Source organism: Typopeltis vanoorti, chromosome 14, assembly GCF_054136105.1.
Source record: "Typopeltis vanoorti isolate ZY-2024b chromosome 14, IOZ_Tvanoo_1.0, whole genome shotgun sequence".
Classification (NCBI taxonomy): Eukaryota; Metazoa; Arthropoda; class Arachnida; order Uropygi; family Thelyphonidae; genus Typopeltis; species Typopeltis vanoorti.
The window spans coordinates 108,972,819-108,991,098 of record NC_143562.1 but is presented as its reverse complement, the minus strand read 5'-3'; the positions used below and the strand labels follow the sequence as shown (position 1 = coordinate 108,991,098).

The window sequence follows — 18,280 nt, the reverse complement described above, 5'->3', positions numbered from 1 at the left end:
CTAAATATGCCGAGAGCAATAGCATATTTCTTTAAATCTATCCATACCATGTGTATAGTGATTGGATCTGTAGGATAAGAGATATGCCATAAATCTAGAGTGAGGAGTATCAATAGTGGTGATCACTGTTTAACTGATGGATTGCTAAGTAGAAGAGAAGTTGACTTTTTCTATTATTTTGGAAAGGAATAAGGTGAGAGCAATAAGTTGGTAGCATGACAGCATAATTTTATCTTTTTTTTTTTTTTTTTTTTTTTTGAACACTGTAGATATATTCTAACTTTCATGTATTGGGATAAATGCCAATTGAATATTAAGGGTACAGATGATATCAGACAGTGGTAGTTGTGGAACAACAAGTATAGGTAGCTAGCATTGGCAGTTCAGCAAGAGATCCAAGAATTACTGTTTCCTAAATAAACTGTTCAAAATTTCAAAAATTATTCAAAAATTCAAAAATTGAATTTTTGAATAATTGTAGGACCAACCAGAATATACAACCATTCTTTCCATTTTTGAGTACATCTGGGGAGATACCATTAGAACCAGATGACTTTTTGATAACTAGATTATTTATTTATGATAATTCTGATTTCCCCTCCCCCAAAAGACCAGAGTAGGAATGTGGTGCACTGTTTCTGATATGGCAGTTTTTCCATCTGTGAAGGAGTTAGAAGAGAATGATGCCAGAAAATCAGCTTTATCTTTAGGTATTATAAAGGAAGAAGGGAGTTGGCTTCTAATGCTAGGAAGCAATTGGATGTTGGCACATCCAATTGCTTCCTAGCATTTTCTACTCACTTAATGAATGAAAACAACACAATTAAATAATTAAACACAGGTTTAATATTTCCAACATTTGTTTCTCTAACAGAGAAATCATCAGGAATACAATATAAAAATTGTGATAACACACACACACACACACAAAATAAGTAAAAAATGGTAGACAAGAAATCTGAAGTCCAAAATCTAAAATCTCCTGCTGAACTGCTGCTAACTACCTATACAAGTATAGGTAGTTAGCAGCAGTTCAGCAGGAGATCCAAGAATTACTGTTTCCTAAATATACTGCTTATTCAAAAAATGCAGGACCAACCAGAATATACAAACATTCTTTCCATTCAGCCAACACTCTGGATTTTTTCACCAGATATATTGCTGAGGTGACCCTTCTTCTTGGTAATTCAGATCATAACCTCACAAATTCCATCTCTAGTGGAACACTTCCTCTAAGCCATTCACAGTCCCTTATACTTTTGGCATTATGGCTATCCTTAAAAATATTCTTCCCAAGAATTCACTGATCACTCTTCAATTTTGCCATCCATACCAGTTATTACATCACTTGAAAAGACACCATATACACTATCTGATCAGAAGTATCCAGACACCTACTTGAAACTGTAATCAGATTTTCCCCGTGACACACTTTCCGGTAGTGGACATTAATACAGGGTGGGCCCACCCTTTGCTTCTATGACAGCTCTAACTCTGTGAGGGAAACTTTCTACCAGGTGTCGGAATCTCTGGGGGAATAGCAGTCATTTCTTCCTGAAGAGCTATAACCAGAGCAGTTCATGATGTGGGTCGTTAGGGTCTGGAGCGAAGTCGGCATTCTAATTCATCCCAAAGGTGTCTTATGGGATTCAGGTCAGGTCTCTGGGCCAGCCAGTCCAGAGACCTGACCTGAATGGACTGAACATTAAGTCAGAAGTCCCAGTTGCATCTCTCTGCATTCTTTAAAAGATTATGAGGAGGTTTGTTCCCAGTTAGTTAGCTTTGACCATTAAGTCAGACCTCCAAAACAACGCAAAAGTGTACAAATAATATATATGTATACCAATGGCATCGTGTCATCATTTCGGTTGGGTGTGCTGTCATGTTTTCCAGGCGGGGGGGGGGGGGGGGGGGTCACTGTCTCGCCTTGGAGACAAATAATTACATCAATAAATTTTTATAATCATCATCAAATTCCTGCCATGTACCCTCAAGGGGTGTACAGGATATGATAGTACTACATGAAAAAAAAAAATTACATCATTATTAATTTCCTATCTACAATTTTCCTCCAAATCAGCCTGTTACTTGTCATCACTCCAACATTATCAGATCTTATATTTCTATCGTCTAAGGCACTTTGTACCGTATCAATCCACCTATATCTTGGTCTTCCTCTGGGTCGTTTTGCTGCCAACCTGGCAGAGAACACTTGTTTTGCTAATCTTTCCTCGCCCATTCTGTTTAAGTGACCATACCACCTGAGATTAGCTCTGCTAACGCATTCCTGGATGCTGACAATGCCAAGTTCTTTCCTAATATCCTCGTTTTTAATATGATACTGCCAATGATGCCATCTGTTCACGCCTATAATCTTTCTCAGGACTCTCATATCTGTGGTCTCTAGTCTTTGGTCAAGTATTTTACTTCTGACCCAGCTCTCGGATCCATAAGTTAAAACTGGTTTGAACACTGTCTTGTATACAGCTAATTTAGTGTTCCGACTAATTTAATTATTGATTTAATTAAATAACTACATCAATAAACATCTTTTGGCTTTTTTTTTTTTTATGTAATTATTTGTCGATGTAAACTGTGAATACATTATTTTCATTTTGCATCGATTTTAATGATCTTCAATTCTTGGGGGGGGGGTATTCAGAATTAATAGTTTTTTAGCACAATTTCATATATTAAAAAAATCAAATAATTAATTAATCCTAAATTAAATTATTTCAGTTTAAAAGCAAAAAAAATCATAAAACTAACAAGTAAAATAATATTAAATTACATACACTTACCTTTTAAAAATGTATTTTTTTTTGTTTAAATTTGTTTCACTATAAATTAACAATTCACACTTCACTCTGTAACTTACTAGACAGAGGGCAAACTAACTGGTCACTGTCCACAAATGAAAAAGATGAACCAAAAACAGGAACATATGTTTTATTGCAGTAATAAAACATGGGTTCTATGGCTACCCTGCAACAGGCCAACCCATAATAAAATTTTAAGACAGGCAAAGCGTTCCCAGGGTCGAGGGTGTAAGATTACATGTCTCAATCAATTTTACGGTTATAATTTGTGGAATTTTTTAATCGATCCTTGGGGAAGGGCTCTCCTGCAGATGCCCATGACCGTAGGATTGCATTTTATCGATGTATGAAAGTTTTGAGAGTGCATAGCGCATCAGCACTCATCTTAATTGGTCCAATGCAATTAACTGCATTGGACCAATTAATAACTTTGAATACTTCTACGTAGAGTGGGGGAACAATCTGTTTTATGATTGATTAGAAAACAACAATGAAGGAGAATGCTATATTTGGTTAGTATATCTGAAATACTCAAAGATGAAAATATGTGAACCATCATTTATAAGACGTGAGAATAGGAAGGAATAATTGTGAGTAGAAACACTTTCATTAATGGTAAAGAATAATTAATAATTATCATTGTGATATGTGTGTCCTATAAGTAGCTGGGTAGAGCGAATGGCACGATCCTATAAATTCTAAACATGAATAAGTGAATTCATGATGGCATAATTAAAAAAAAAAAACTTATGAGAGAGAGAGTATTTCAGGAATAAATATGGTTTGATGGAGCAGCAAATCATCTCATAAAATTTGTTGCACATTTTACGTGTATTTCTCTGGTTTGTGTATATTTCGCTCAATTTTCCAAGAATTTTATTTTGTTTTCTGAGACTCAGTATACATAACACCTGATCATTATCGGAATTATCCACACTTTCGGGAATCCTAAATTGATTAGTTTTTTAGTTTTTTTTTTAGTATCAGCATATTTTTGTCGTATATCTTTTAGCTTTTTTTTTATGTAATTATTTGTAATTTAGGAATAGATATTTTTTACCGTCTTTTTGCTTTTTTTTTATGTAATTATTTGTAATTCAGGAATAGATATTTTTTACCGTCTGTTGTTTCCGAAGACTTGAATAAAAATGTCTCCATACCGTTAAAAAGCTTTGCAACCTCAACAGATGCTATTTTGCACAAGCAAAAGAAAAAAAACAATATCCGTTTTTTTCTTATATATTTCTTATATAAAAAAAAACTGATACTGATATTTCTTAGATGAGCACTGCACACCTAGCACACCCCGAATATTCGCCCCTGATGTACAGAAATTAACACAACTGCCCTCTTATTCACACTTGAAAAATAAAGACAAACATACTTAGCCAAAATTCATCATTATCAGATTCCTGACATGTACCCTCGAGGGGTGTACAGGATATGATAGTACTACATGAAAATTCACATTATTACTAACTTCCTATCTACAATTTTCCTCCAAATCAGTCTGTTACTTGTCAAGACTCCAACATTATCAGATCTTATATTTCTATCGAATGATATAATCATGTAATCACACAAGAAAGATATTTATTTAACCAAATATTTCGGTCTGGAAATAGCAGACGTGATATTACAAGAAAACTTAAAAAAATACAAGCTACAATACTAACAATAGCTCTTTAAATTAGAACACGCCACGTGATGTAATATCACTAAGTATGAAACGGAATATTTTGAAGTTGAAACATGACTGAATTTGCTAAAAAAAAAAAAAAAAAAAAAAAAAAAAAAAAAAAAAAAAAAAAAAAAAATTAATTAATGAGTAATCTTGATTAGACTTTCCCAGATTTTTGATATAGATATACAGTCATTACGATTCAGGTTGGGGTGATGTAGCAAGACCTCCACGCTTTCCTTGAACAATCGTTCGAACCTATAACGGGATCTATGTAGGAGGTGAGACCTGGACCAAAGGATGCTGTAGTCAGTTTCAATCCCATGTTGAGCCAATTCCATTTCATACTTAGTGATATAACATCACGTGGCATGTTCTAATTTTAATGATCTATTGTTAGTAATCTAGCTTGTATTTTTTAAACTGTTCTTGTAATACCACTGAAGATGGTCTGCTATTTCCAGACCGAAATATTTGGTTAAATATCTTTCTTGTGATTACGTGATTATATCATTCAGTCTTATGTCGCAAGTATCCTTGAAACAACAAATTATATTTCTATCGTCTAAGGCACTTTGTATCGTATCCATCCACCTAAATCTTGGTCTTCTTCTGGGTCGTTTTACTGCCAACCTGGCAGAGAACACTTCTTTTGCTAATCTTTTCTCAGCCATTCTGTTTAAGTGACCATACCACCTGAGATTAGCTCTGCTAACGCATTCCTGGATGCTTACAATGTCAAGTTCTTTCCTAATATCCTCATTTTTAATATGATATTGCCATTGATGGCATCTGTTCATGCCTCTAATCTTTCTCAGGACTCTTATATCCGCGGTCTCTAGTCTTTGGTCAAGTATTTTACTTCTGACCCAGCTCTCAGATCCATAAGTTAAAACTGGTTTGACCACTGTCTTGTATACAGCTAATTTAGTGTTCCGACTAATTTCTCTCTTATTCCATATGAATTTATTCAATTGACTGCCCACCATACCAGCCTTGTTGATTCTTTTTTCTATTACCATATTTGATTTATCATCTTCAGTAAAAATCATGCCTACGTAGTTGAAAAGTTTTACTTGTTCCACAGGTTCCCCATTCTCAACACAGTTGACATGTTCAACAATTATACCTATTTTCATTGTCTTTGTCTTTTTAATGCTGACCATCATACCATATCTATTACAACAGTTATTCAGTTTAGTTAGGTAATTCTTGTAAACTTGTAGTCGATTTATTTAGAAGTATCACATCGTCCGCATTAAGCAAAGAGCTGACATTAACATCTCCAATTCTGATATCATGTTTAATACCACTTTCCTTCATAATGTGATCCATACAGATAATGAATAACAGAGGGGATAATGTACATACTTGTCTCACACCAGATGTAACATTAAACCATCTTCCTGTACTTCCTTCAATTCTAACTGCTGACTCAAATAAAGACAAAGTATTGCTTGATATAATGCCCTATTGACACCATACTGTAGCATCTTGAATAGCTTTTCTCTGGGCACCTTATCATATGCCTTTTCCAGATTGACAAAACTTAAATACAGATCTTTGTTATATTCCCATGCTTTCTCAACTATTTGTCGTAAAGTGAAGATCTGATCCTGACAGCCTCTATCTGGCCTGAATCCAGCTTATACTTCACCAAGCATTTCTTCCACAATTCTTCTCAACCGTTTCTCAAGTATACTTGCAGAGATCTTGCTAGGAACACTCAGTAGGGAAATACCTCTGTAATTCTCACATTCAGTTTTATTTCCCTTTTTATATATGGGTACTATTAGAGCTCAACTCCAATCACTGGGAATTCGTCCCTCTGTCCAGGCTTTCTGAACTATGCAGTGCTGCCACTCTAAGACTTTTATACCACCATACTTCAGCATTTCTAGTCGAATATCATCTACTCATGCTGCCTTTCCACATTTCAAACCTTTGATGGCTGTTTCTTCTTCAAGTATCGATATGTATTCCTGACTGTATGCCTGGTCAGTGTTTTTTACCACTGTACTATCACTGCTTGTTTCATTTAGCGTTTTCATTTTTCAACGTAATTACTCCATACTTCAAGGATATCTTTTTCTCCTCTTTTCATGTAACCTTTATCATCTCTAACTCCTTTCACAGCACTCTTTCCTCCATTTCTAAGCTTCTTCAACCTCCAGAATATCTTACCACCTTCTTGATATTTATTTTCTATGTTCTTGCTAAAGTCCTCCTATGACTTTTGTTTAGCTAGTTTTACAGTGTTTTGTTTTTTCTTTACATATGTCTCTGTATATTCTCTAAGAGCAAAAACTGACTTATTTGCCAGGAACTTTTGATATGCTTTCTTCTTTTCCTTCGCTGCCTCTTTAACTTCCTGTGTCCACCATGGAGTTCTGATTTTTCTATCCTTGCAGACAACCTCAACACATGCCTCTCTGGTTAAATCAATCAGGGTTCTCTTGAAGGCCTGCCACCGAATCTCCAAGGTTTGGTTCCTGTTCTCAAACTCTTTCATTTTTTCTTCAATAATCTTTGTGTATTTTAGTCTACAGTTCACATGTGAGAGCTGCTCAACTTTTATTCACTTTAAAACTTTCTTACATGTTATTCTTTTCAATATGAAATTCAATTTTATCCTGTTCAAGACTAAATAGTGATCACTTCCAATTTCAAATCCTCTGTACACTCTGGTGTCCTGCACTAGGGAGAAAACATCACTATCAACAATAACATAGTCAACAAGACTTTTTTTATTCCTTGTCTCTTCTCCCCATGTGAATTTGTGCACATTTTTATGTTGGAACATGGTGTTAGTAATAACCAGTTCCATGCCCTGAGCAGAAATCCAACAGATATTTGCCATCATTATTAGCTTTGCTCTTTTTTCCAAATTTTCCCAAAATATTTTTGTATGTCTCACAATCATTTCCTACTCTGCTATTTAGATCTCCAACAAGGACCAACTTTTCCTTTTTCATTGTGTCAGTTGCTTTTTCTAAAGCCTCAAAAAATTCCTCCACTTCTACCTTAGTAGAACCTTCTGTGGGACCATAGGCACAAATAAATCTCATTGTCCAATTCCCCATTCTGATATTTGCCCACATCACTCTACTTGACACTGCCTGCCATTCAAGAAGACTAGCCTTGTATTTTGTGTTGAACACTATGGCTACTCCTTTTCCTTGATTGTCATTTCCTGAATATAACATTTTGTATTTATTGCTCAGAAAGATTTCACCAGTTTTGGTCTTTTTTGTTTCAGTCACCCCTATTATGTCGATCTGGTACTTATCTAATTCTTCAGCTAGCTCCATTTCTTTGCCATTCAGGCTTCTTATGTTGATAGTACCGATCTTTAACTCTGGGGATGTTGAGTTGGGGTGTGTTTTATGATTTGTTCCAGTAGCTGACTTTTCGCGGTTCGCCCTGGTTCCCTGTCGAAAACAACGGGGGCGTTGTTTAACCGGGCAACACCCCAGCCGGCATGAAATTTTGTCATGTTGTACCATCATTTTCTATATTGGTTTAAGCCAATAAGAATACAATTTGGTCGGTTAAATCCCAAATTGCCAGCCCATCCTCGTTCGTTCAGTATCCAGGTAGATACCCAACAGGGTGCACCACGAGAAGGTGAGGATTGGACATTAGGTCAGAAGCCTTGGTCGGTTCTTCGCATTCCTTTATAGGCTATGTGGAGGTCTCCTCTCAGTTATACAGCTTTGACCCTTAAACGCACCCAAGAAAGGGAAAACATACTTAGCCAAAATTTGATGGTCATAATAATCTTTGTGAAATCAACAAATCCAGAATTATTTCAAAGCCGAACATTTGTAAAAACTATGAAAGTTTCATAATTTGACCGGAGAGATTTACAAGAATACAATCCTTGGCATCCCCGAGTTGCCTTATTGTGTACTACTTGAAAGACATGAGTACTGCCCAAGAGTCCAAAGATTCACTTTTTATTAGCACACTTGCCAAGGATCGTATTCTTGTAAGCTCACAGGTCAACTATCGAAACCTTCATAGTTTCTAAATTCAGCTTGGAAATAATGTCGGATCTAGTATCCACTTTGCATTTGTAATTGTACATTACTGAAATGAAGCCTTATGGCTCTTTCTTTAGTAATTACTTTTATGCACTGACAGACAGTTCACTTATGAAAAATACATTTCTCTGACATTTCAATTTCCTTAGTATTGAAAGAGAGTTTTTGCTCTCTTAGAGTTTCTGCATGGTCTCTGAAGAGAACCAACCAGTACAAAACAGCTGTCAGCCCAGTGAAACCTTTATCAAACTTTATCACTTTAATTCATTTTGCTATATTTAATTGATAAAAATTATCTGATTGAAACAAATCTGAACCATGTCCTTTCTTTCATAGTTATATGATCTGCATTCATTATTAAAAAATCATGAAAACAACCACTGTTATGAAAGTCGAAACGTCAGGTAGTTATTTTGATTTATATTAAACAGAAGTTTTACTATAACAGAGTAGTTGTTTCCACAATTTTTTAATAATGAACTATATGGTCATGTTCTAGCATACGTTCATTCCAAATGGTATAGTTTTTAAACATATTATTATGATCATCTGAGGCTTCCAGGAAGTCAAGGACTCATCAAGGAAGACTGTACATCATCCACATTAGCTGTCATACTACCTGTTCTTAAATGCATTCACCACGTTCTATTCACTGCTCAATGAATCTAGCTCTTACCCCTTTCTAATAGCATACAAAGGTAACTTCATGGATGCCCCAACCCCATGTTTTCTCCTCACATTCCATATAATGAAAAATTTCATGAGATGATATCCCATAATATTCATTCAGAAGTTTATAGACCTCTATATCAATTTCTCTTTCTCCTGCTTAAGAGGGTTTGCAGTTGACATACTTCAGTATGTTCACATTCTACATTCCATAATTGCAATATAACATTTCTAACTCTTCTTTGCCCTTTCCACAGCTTCTTGATACCCTCTAAACTCAGGAGACCAAATCAGCACATCGTAGTCCAGGTGCAGTCACATCAATGCCTTGTAAAGGGGCAAACTGACTTTCTTATCTTTACTTGTCAATGCTTGTTTTATCAATTTTATCAATGTTTGTCAATTCTTATCCATCATAACTCCAGGATCCCTAGTCTCATCAGTTTCTTGTAGTATAACCACACCAATATAATATGCCAATGGAAATCTCATCACACCAATGTGCATAACGTGCACTTACTAGCAGTGAACTTACAGCCACTGTCATTTGCACATTTCCAGGCTATTCAATTCTTTCTGTAGTGCTAGATATCAGTAGCATCCCTGATCTTTGCATCATCAGCAATCAAATGAACAACAATAGTCCAAAGACTGATCCCTGGTTTACACCACTGGTCGCCTTAAATCTGGCAGATTCACCCACCATATACCACTTTTTGATACCTGTGCACCAACCATCCACTTATCTAAGTCAAGCATTTATATTCAAATCACACATTCTCCAGTTTATGTAACAGCCTTTCATGTGGTATTCTACCATATGCCTTAGCAAAGTCCAACATTATCACAGTGTATCCACTCCCTTTAACCAACTCAGCTGTAACATTGTTATAAAACATGGACAAATTGTTAAAAAATGACCTCCCTTTAATAAACCCATTTCAGCATGTGAGCACTTACCAACTTCTTTAAAATCTTCATGACCACTCCCAAGATACTGATTGGTAGTTGGATATATCGATTTTTACACTCTTGTGCAATGGAACCTATCATAATCTTTCCTTCCTGTGGTACTTGAGTCAGAACACAAATTATACAAACACATCAAATGCTTCGTGAATTAAGCTCACATTCCATCTGTTCCTACTGCAATAAGCAATACTTCAACCTCAATCTCATGCACTTCTGTCTCTTCATTCAATGTAGTAATGCTGTGCACTATGCTATATGCACCTGCTCGATATATCTTAGCAAACTGAGCACTCATTAGCTAAACAATCTCACCTACATCTGATACAAAGGTAACATCTGCATTCAGTAAAGTTATTCTTCCACAATCCTTTTTTCGACTTGCAGCATAATGATAAAGTTCTTTTAGATGAACTTTATCCTGCATAGCCAATTTCTTTTCATGCTCTAAAGAATAAATTACACGATAACCACAGTGATTAACTTTAATGAAATGAAAGTATGGATATTTCATACTGAAAATAACAGTACATCATCAATGGACAGAAACAAGCAATCAAAGGAATCAGATTACAAAGTACATAGAGCAGTCGGTGGTTTACCAATTAAAAACTGTTGCCGCATGCTAGAAATTAGTATTAATAAATAATATCATTAAAATATTATTTATAATATTTTTTATTTTCAGTAAGAAATATCTGCACTTTCATTTCATTAAAGTTAATAATGAATTACTTGTAATTCATTATTTATAGTCATGCCACTGGTACCTTTAAAGATTTTTCATGCTCTGATTTAGCTTTCTGCACAATATTTTTTCTGGCTGTGTTTTATATATTTCATAACTGCTCTCACTCCTATTCTCATGATATTTTTTTACATCATCTTCTTATAGATCTATTGTTTAATAAGGTTACACATTCATTTCACTCCCACCCAATCAGCTAATATGAATTAACAAATTTTTCTTCAAAGCTTGCATCTATTTATAGCTACCTATAATTTTCAAATTAGTTTGCAGTTATGGATTGTTTAAAAGTATTTTTTAATATTAAAGTATATTTCAGAAGTGAAGACAACATTTTTTTCATTAGTAGTTAGTTTCACTCCAATTGAAAAGTTCCTCTATTTTGAAGGAAAAAAAGCTAAAAACAACAATAAAAGGTTAATAAACACAAAAATAATGCAAAGTATCACTCTAATTTTAATTAAATGACAAAAATAATAATAAATGAAATCCTTTACATTTGTGATGAATTTTAAATTTTGTTTCTAAATTTTATAACCAGGAAGATTATTACCTGATGTTCCTCGAAACTTAAAACTTGAGTTTCTGACGGAATATCCCATATTCGAACAGACTTGTCATCAGAAAAACTTATCACATTAGTAGCATTACTGCTGAATTTGCATCTATGGGTAGGACTAAAAGGGAAAAATTAGTCTTGAGTTATTTTTTATATATTTATGAGAAGAACTAGAAAAGTTGCTTATCTGAATATGAAGTTATGCTATAAAAAAAAGAAAAAGACAGTTAATAACTAACTTGAATCCTGAAGCAAAGCAATAAATAAATAAAGAGGAAGTGAGTATTTATAAATTAAAAAAAAAAAATAAAAGAAAAGCATTTTAATCTGCTAAATGAATCGCAGCCATTTAAAATAGTTTATACAACAAAGGAATTTTTGGAATGAGGCCATTCCATAAAACCAGTTTTGTTACACTTCTAAATATCAACAGAGAAAATTACTGAAAATAATTGACAAAAGTGGACTTCTTGGGAAGTGGAGTTCATATCGGGCAAAGCACAATAAATTGATAAAGTACTCTAACTGAAACTATTTCAGAAAATTGATTGACATTATAGATCAGAGTTTGCTTTTGATGCTTTCTGTTTGTTTTGGCACCTACAACAAGGCTACAAAACATTTACTACCATTACTCTCTAATAAAAATCTCATAAATGAAAGAAAAAATGTATCTCTTGTTACATTAATTTCAAACTATACTTTGTATAACCAAGTATTCTTTAACTTCACTAGCCTGGTTGGCCAAGTGATAAGCATATTTGCTCTCCAACCATCAGGTTTTCTTTTCTTTCTGGACCCATAGGTCCAAAAAAAAGAGAAAACCCAAAGATTGGAAACCTGATATCTTCTTTCGGACATAGTAGAATTCAAACCATGTGGGCATTGATGCCTTTGTCCATTTTTAGGTGAGAGATGAATTTCATTGCCAGGTGTGAGATCACTTCCCAACTTACTGGAGGGAAGTCTGAAGTGGTTTTAAAAAGTTCCACATTTGTGTTCTAGAGCAGGGTTTTCAGATTATGTAAAAATAAAATAAAAACACGATAAATATATAAGATTAATAAAAACACACACACAAAAAAAAAATCCTTAGCTGCACACAATACTAATGTTCTATAGGTTTTGTCACATCTCAATTTTGTCAAACCTTAAATTTCAATATTCTGAAGTACTATTAATGCATCGATTCACCTAACTTGATTTCTGTGGGCCATTTTCCCATCATCTTGATATCTAAGATTTGTTTTGCTAATACTTTTTTCTTCAATTTTTTTTCAGTGATCCTAACGACCATACCGCATTCTCTGCTCACACATTCTTGAATGCTATAGTTATTTTAATATCTTAATATTAAAATTTTATAATTTTAAATATAAACAGTTAATTAATTACAATTTACAGAACACACATGAATGATGAGTACTAGTTAGTATAACTTCCCACAATTGGGTAACTTTAAGGCAATCATTTTTGTTAAAGTTTGGACTTGTACAGTCTTTCCAGAAGAGGCGATGGCCTAGTTGGTTGAGTGGTTAGCATATCCACTGTCCAGTCAAGAGGCTACGGGTTCAAATTCCTCCAGGGACATGGATGTTTGTGATTGTCCTACTAACCCTTTACCATAAGTACTGCTGTAACCTGTGTCTTGGTGCAGTGTGACCTTTGATGTCTTTGCAACACAAAAATAAAAAATAACTAACTTTCCGAAGAAAATAACTTTTATATAACACTGGTTTTGTTTCAATGAATGCTGTTTTGTAGCAAATATATAGTTTGCTAACAGATATGTTGATGTTTTTGCTGTGTGGAATTCTTCCTTGTCTGATCCTCATGAATTTCTTTAAAAATATTCATTCAATAAACTCAAAAATCAAATATGCCCTGAAAGTAGAAGATAACAATTATCCTTTTCTGGATGTTCTCATTCTACATTGACCAACATTCTACATTGACAGCGTATCATTACCGCTGTCAGAAACTGGTGTAGTCAAATCTAGTAGACAGAGCTCATAAAATATGTTCTACAGATTCTCTTCTAAAAAAAGAACTGTCTATTATCAGAGCTACTTTTATCTGTAATGGTTAGAATACAAACAGTATCAATAAAATAATAATTATAGCCTTGTCTTAGCCCACCTCAAGAAGTAGTTACCAGAATGTGTATTTCATATGTTAAAGGACTTCAGAAAAATTAGCAAGACTACTTTGAAGATTGATTTACAAGTCTTGTTCCATCCAGTTTGTCAACTTAATACCTTCCTTATTTCTCCTAAAAACAAATATCCTCCTCTTTCTTATCCTGGAGTTTACAGAATCTCCTGTTCTTGTGACTTATGTTATTATGGGCAGACTGGTCATTCTGCACAAATTTGTCTTGAAGAACATCAAGAATATATTTCATTTAAAGAACCCAATAAATCTAGTTTAAACCATGCATTATCTACAAAACATGGAATTCTGTGGAACAAAACCAAAGTGTTACATAAAACTTATTTTCCTATGGAAAAACTGTACAAAGAAAGCTGTGGATCACACATTCACAATACAAACTTCACAAAAATGGCGGCTTTAAACTCTCTCAATTTTGAGAAGTTATAGTGACTAATACTCACCATTCATGTGTTCTGTAAATCATAATAAATAAACTGTTTATATTTAAAAATATTTTATTAACTAATTTATTTCATTGCAATTATTTTTGGATATCTATTAATACAAATGAAACTATTCTCCTGCAGAGTCAATATAACATCATGTGCTTTCAATTGAATAGATGTTCATTTTTTTTTGTGATTGTTTATCTAAAATTGCATTGAAAATAGTTATGAAACATAGCAGAAAATTCTACAAATAAAAAACTTTAAATTAACATAACTGATCCCATTATTAATTGGTTATAATGAACAACTTAAAATGTGCGTTCCATTTACACCACATCATCATATTCCTGCCATGTACCCTGTATATGATAGTACTACACGAAAAATTTACATCATTACAAATTTCCTATCTACAATTTTCCACCAAATCAGTTTACTTGTCAAGACTCCAACATTATCAGATCTTATATTTCTATCGTTTAGGGCACTTTGTACCATATCAATCCACCTATATCTTCATCTTCCTCTGGGTCATTTTCCTGCCAACCTGGCAGAGAACAGTTGTTTTGCTAATCTTTCCTTGCCCATTCTGTTTAAGTGACCATACCACCTGAGATTAGCTCTGCTAACGCATTCCTGGATGCTGACAATATCAAGTTCTTTCCTAATATCCTCATTTTTAATATGATACTGCCATTGATGCCATCTGTTCGTGCCTCTAATCTTTCTCAGAACTCTCATATCTGCAGTCTCTAGTCTTTGGTCAAGTGTTTTACTTCTGACCCAGCTCTCAGATCCATAAGTTAAAACTGGTTTGAACACTGTCTTGTATACAGCTAATTTAGTGTTCCGACTAATTTCTCTCTTATTCCATATGAATTTATTCAACTGACTTCTACCATACCAGCTCCGTTGATTCTGTTGTCTATTTCCATATTTAATTTACCATCTTCACTAAATATCATGGCAAAGTAGCTGAAATGTTTTACTTGTTCTATAGGTTCTCCATTCACAATGCAGTTGATATTTTCAATGTTTCTGCCTATTTTCACTATCTTTGTCTTTTTAATGCTGACCTTCATACCATATTTATTACAACAGTTATTAACGTTAGTCAGGGAATCTTGCAGACTTGTAGCAGATTTATTTAGAAATATAACATCATCTGCATAAAGCAAAGAGCTGACATTAACATCTCCAATTTTGATATCATGTTTAATACCACTTTCCTTCATAATGTGATCCATATAGATAATGAATAACAGAGGGGATAATGTACATCCTTGTCTCACACCAGATTTAACATTAAACCATCTTCCTGTACTTCCTTCGATTCTAACTGCTGACTTACAACTCAAATAAAGACTAAGTATTGCTTGATATAATGCTCCACTGACACCATATAACTGTAGTATATTGAAGAGCTTCTCTCTTGGCACATTGTCATATGCCTTTTCCAGATCAACAAAACTTAAATACAGATCAAATATATTCCCATGATTTCTCTACTATTTATCGTAAAGTGAAGATCTGATCCTGAAAGTCTCTATTTGGCCTGATTCCAGCTTGTTCCTCACCAAGCTTCTCTTCCACAATCCGTCTCAACTGTTTCTCAAGTATACTGGCATAAATCTTACCAGGAACACTCAGAGAAATACCTCTGTAATTCTCACAATCAGTTTTATTTCCCTTTTTATATATAAGTACTATGAGAGCTCTACTCCAATCATCTGGAATTCGTCCTTCTGTCCAGGCCCTCTGAACTATGCAGTGTAGCCACTGTAAACTTTTATACCTCCATACTTGAGCATTTCTGGTCTAATATCATCTACTCCAGCTGCCTTTCCACATTTCAGACTTTTGATTGCTTTTTCTAGTTCAAGCATGGATATGTATTCGCGATTGCATGCCTGGTGAGTGTTTTTTTTTTTTTTTTTTTTTTTTTTTTTTTTTTAAATCACTGTGCTGTCATCACTGCTAGTTTCATTTAGCAATTTTTCAAAGGAATTACTCCAGACTTCAAGGATATCTTTTTCTCCAGTTTTCATATCACCTTTATCATCTCTAATTCCTTTCACAGCACTCTTTCCTCCATTTCTGAGCTTCTTCAACAACCTCCAGAATATCTTGCCACCTTCTTGATATTTATTTTCTATGTTCTTACCAGTCTTCCCATTACTTATGTTTAGCAATTTTTCACAGTGTTTAGCTTTCTTACATTTGTCTCTGTATTCTCTAAAAGCACAAGCTGACTTATTTGCCAGGAACTTTTGATATTCTTTCTTCTTTTCCTTCATTACCTCTTTAACTTCCTGTGTCCACCATGAAGTTCTGATTTTTCTATCCTTGCAGACAACCTCACCACATGTCTCTCTGGCAAAATCAAACAATATTTTCTTTAGAGCTTGCCACTGAATTTCCAAGGTTTGATTCCTGTTCTCAAACTCTTTCATTTTTCTTGAATAATGTTTGTATATTTTATCATTTATTATTTTAGTCTACAGTTCACATCTGAGAGTTGCTCAAGTTTTATTCGTTTTAAAACATTGTTACATGTTCTTTTCAATATGAAATTTAACTGCTCAATCCTCTATGCACTCTAGTGTCCTGAACCAGAGAGAAAACACCACTATCAATAATAATATAGTCAATGAGACTTTTCTTATTCCTTGCCTATTCTCTCCATGTGAATGTGAGCACATTTTTATGTTGGAACATGGTGTTAGTAATAACCAGTCCATGTCCTGAGCAGAAATCCAACAAGTATTTGCCATTATTATTAGCTTTGCTCTTTTCACCAAATTTTCCCAAAATATTTTTGTATGTCTGACAATCATTTCCTACTCTGCTATTTAGATCCCCAATAAATACCAACTTTTCCTTTTTCATTGTGTCAGTTGCTTTTTATAAAGCCTCAAAAAATTCCTCCACTTCTACCTTAGGAGAACCTTCTGTGGGACCATAGGCACAAATAAGTCTCATTGTCCAGTTCTCCATTCTGATATTTGCCCATATCACTCTACTTGAAATTGCCTGCCATTCAAGAAGATTAGGCTCGTATTTAGTGTTGATTACTATGGCTACTCCTTCTTTTCTTTGCTTGTCATTGCCTGAATATAACATTTTGTATTTTTTGTTCAGAAAGATCTCACCAGTTTTTGTCTTTTTTGTTTCAATCACCCCTATTATGTCGATCTGGTACTTATCTAATTCCTCAGCTAGCTCAATTTCTTTGCCATTCAGGATTCTTATGTTGATAGTACCGATCTTTAACTCTGGTGATATTGAGTTGGGGTGTGCTTTCAGATTTGTTCCAGTAGCTGACTTTTCACTGTTCACCCTGGTTCCCTGGCGAAAATAACGGGGGCCGTGTTTAACCAGGCGGCATGAAATTCTATCATGTTGTAACATCATTTGATATTGTAGTTTAAGCCAATAAGAATACAATTTGGTCAGCTAAATCCCAAATTGCCAGCCCATCCCCATTCGTTCAGTATCCAGGTAATCTAACCTAACAGGGTGCACCATGAGAAGGTGAGGATTGGACATTACGTCAGAAGCCTTGGTCAGTTCTCCACATTCCTTTAAAGTCTATGTAGAGGTCTCCTCTCAGTTATACAGCTTTGATCCTTAAGCACCCCACATAATTACAAAATTCCGAAATGCTTTTCTTTTGGCACCTTATCATATGCTCTTTCCGATGCAACCTTTTTCTTTACTTGTAACTACTTTGACTATCTTAAACTAAAAATATCACTATGATAAACTAATCTGCCAGATCTCAGCTTGTTTTGCTCCAAACTCTGTTGTGTATCCATGCATAAATTTTAATACAATTAGCAGGGCAATTCCTCTATACTTCTCATTCATTCAGTTTCATTTCTTTTTTATACAGATAGTTACAATGAAAGTTATCTTTCATCACTAAAAAACACGCGTACTAACCACAGTAATGACTATTTAATTCATAAATATTTCATCCCAAGTATCTTGGGACATCATCAGTACAGTAGTTCAAACAATACTAGGAATAACATACAGTTAGGGCACATGATTAGAATGGAATCTCAATATGCGTGCAGTACGTGCTATAGAAGTAAATTAAATATAACTGAAAAAGAAAAAAATAATAAAATATATATATATATATATATATTATTTTACACAATTTTGTATGACAATCTCC

The 18,280-nt window shown here is 34.2% G+C and overlaps 1 protein-coding gene across 1 annotated transcript in view; it reads right to left on the bottom strand.

Annotated features, from left to right (window-relative positions):
* The window catches only part of LOC150099828 (U3 small nucleolar RNA-associated protein 15 homolog), a 191,377-nt gene that overhangs the window by 121,011 nt on the left and 52,086 nt on the right, over positions 1-18,280 (bottom strand). The window contains exon 4 of the mRNA XM_090404114.1: positions 11,486-11,609. Coding sequence (XP_090260240.1) covers positions 11,486-11,609 — 124 coding nt within the window. The remainder of the gene's footprint in view (positions 1-11,485; positions 11,610-18,280) is intronic.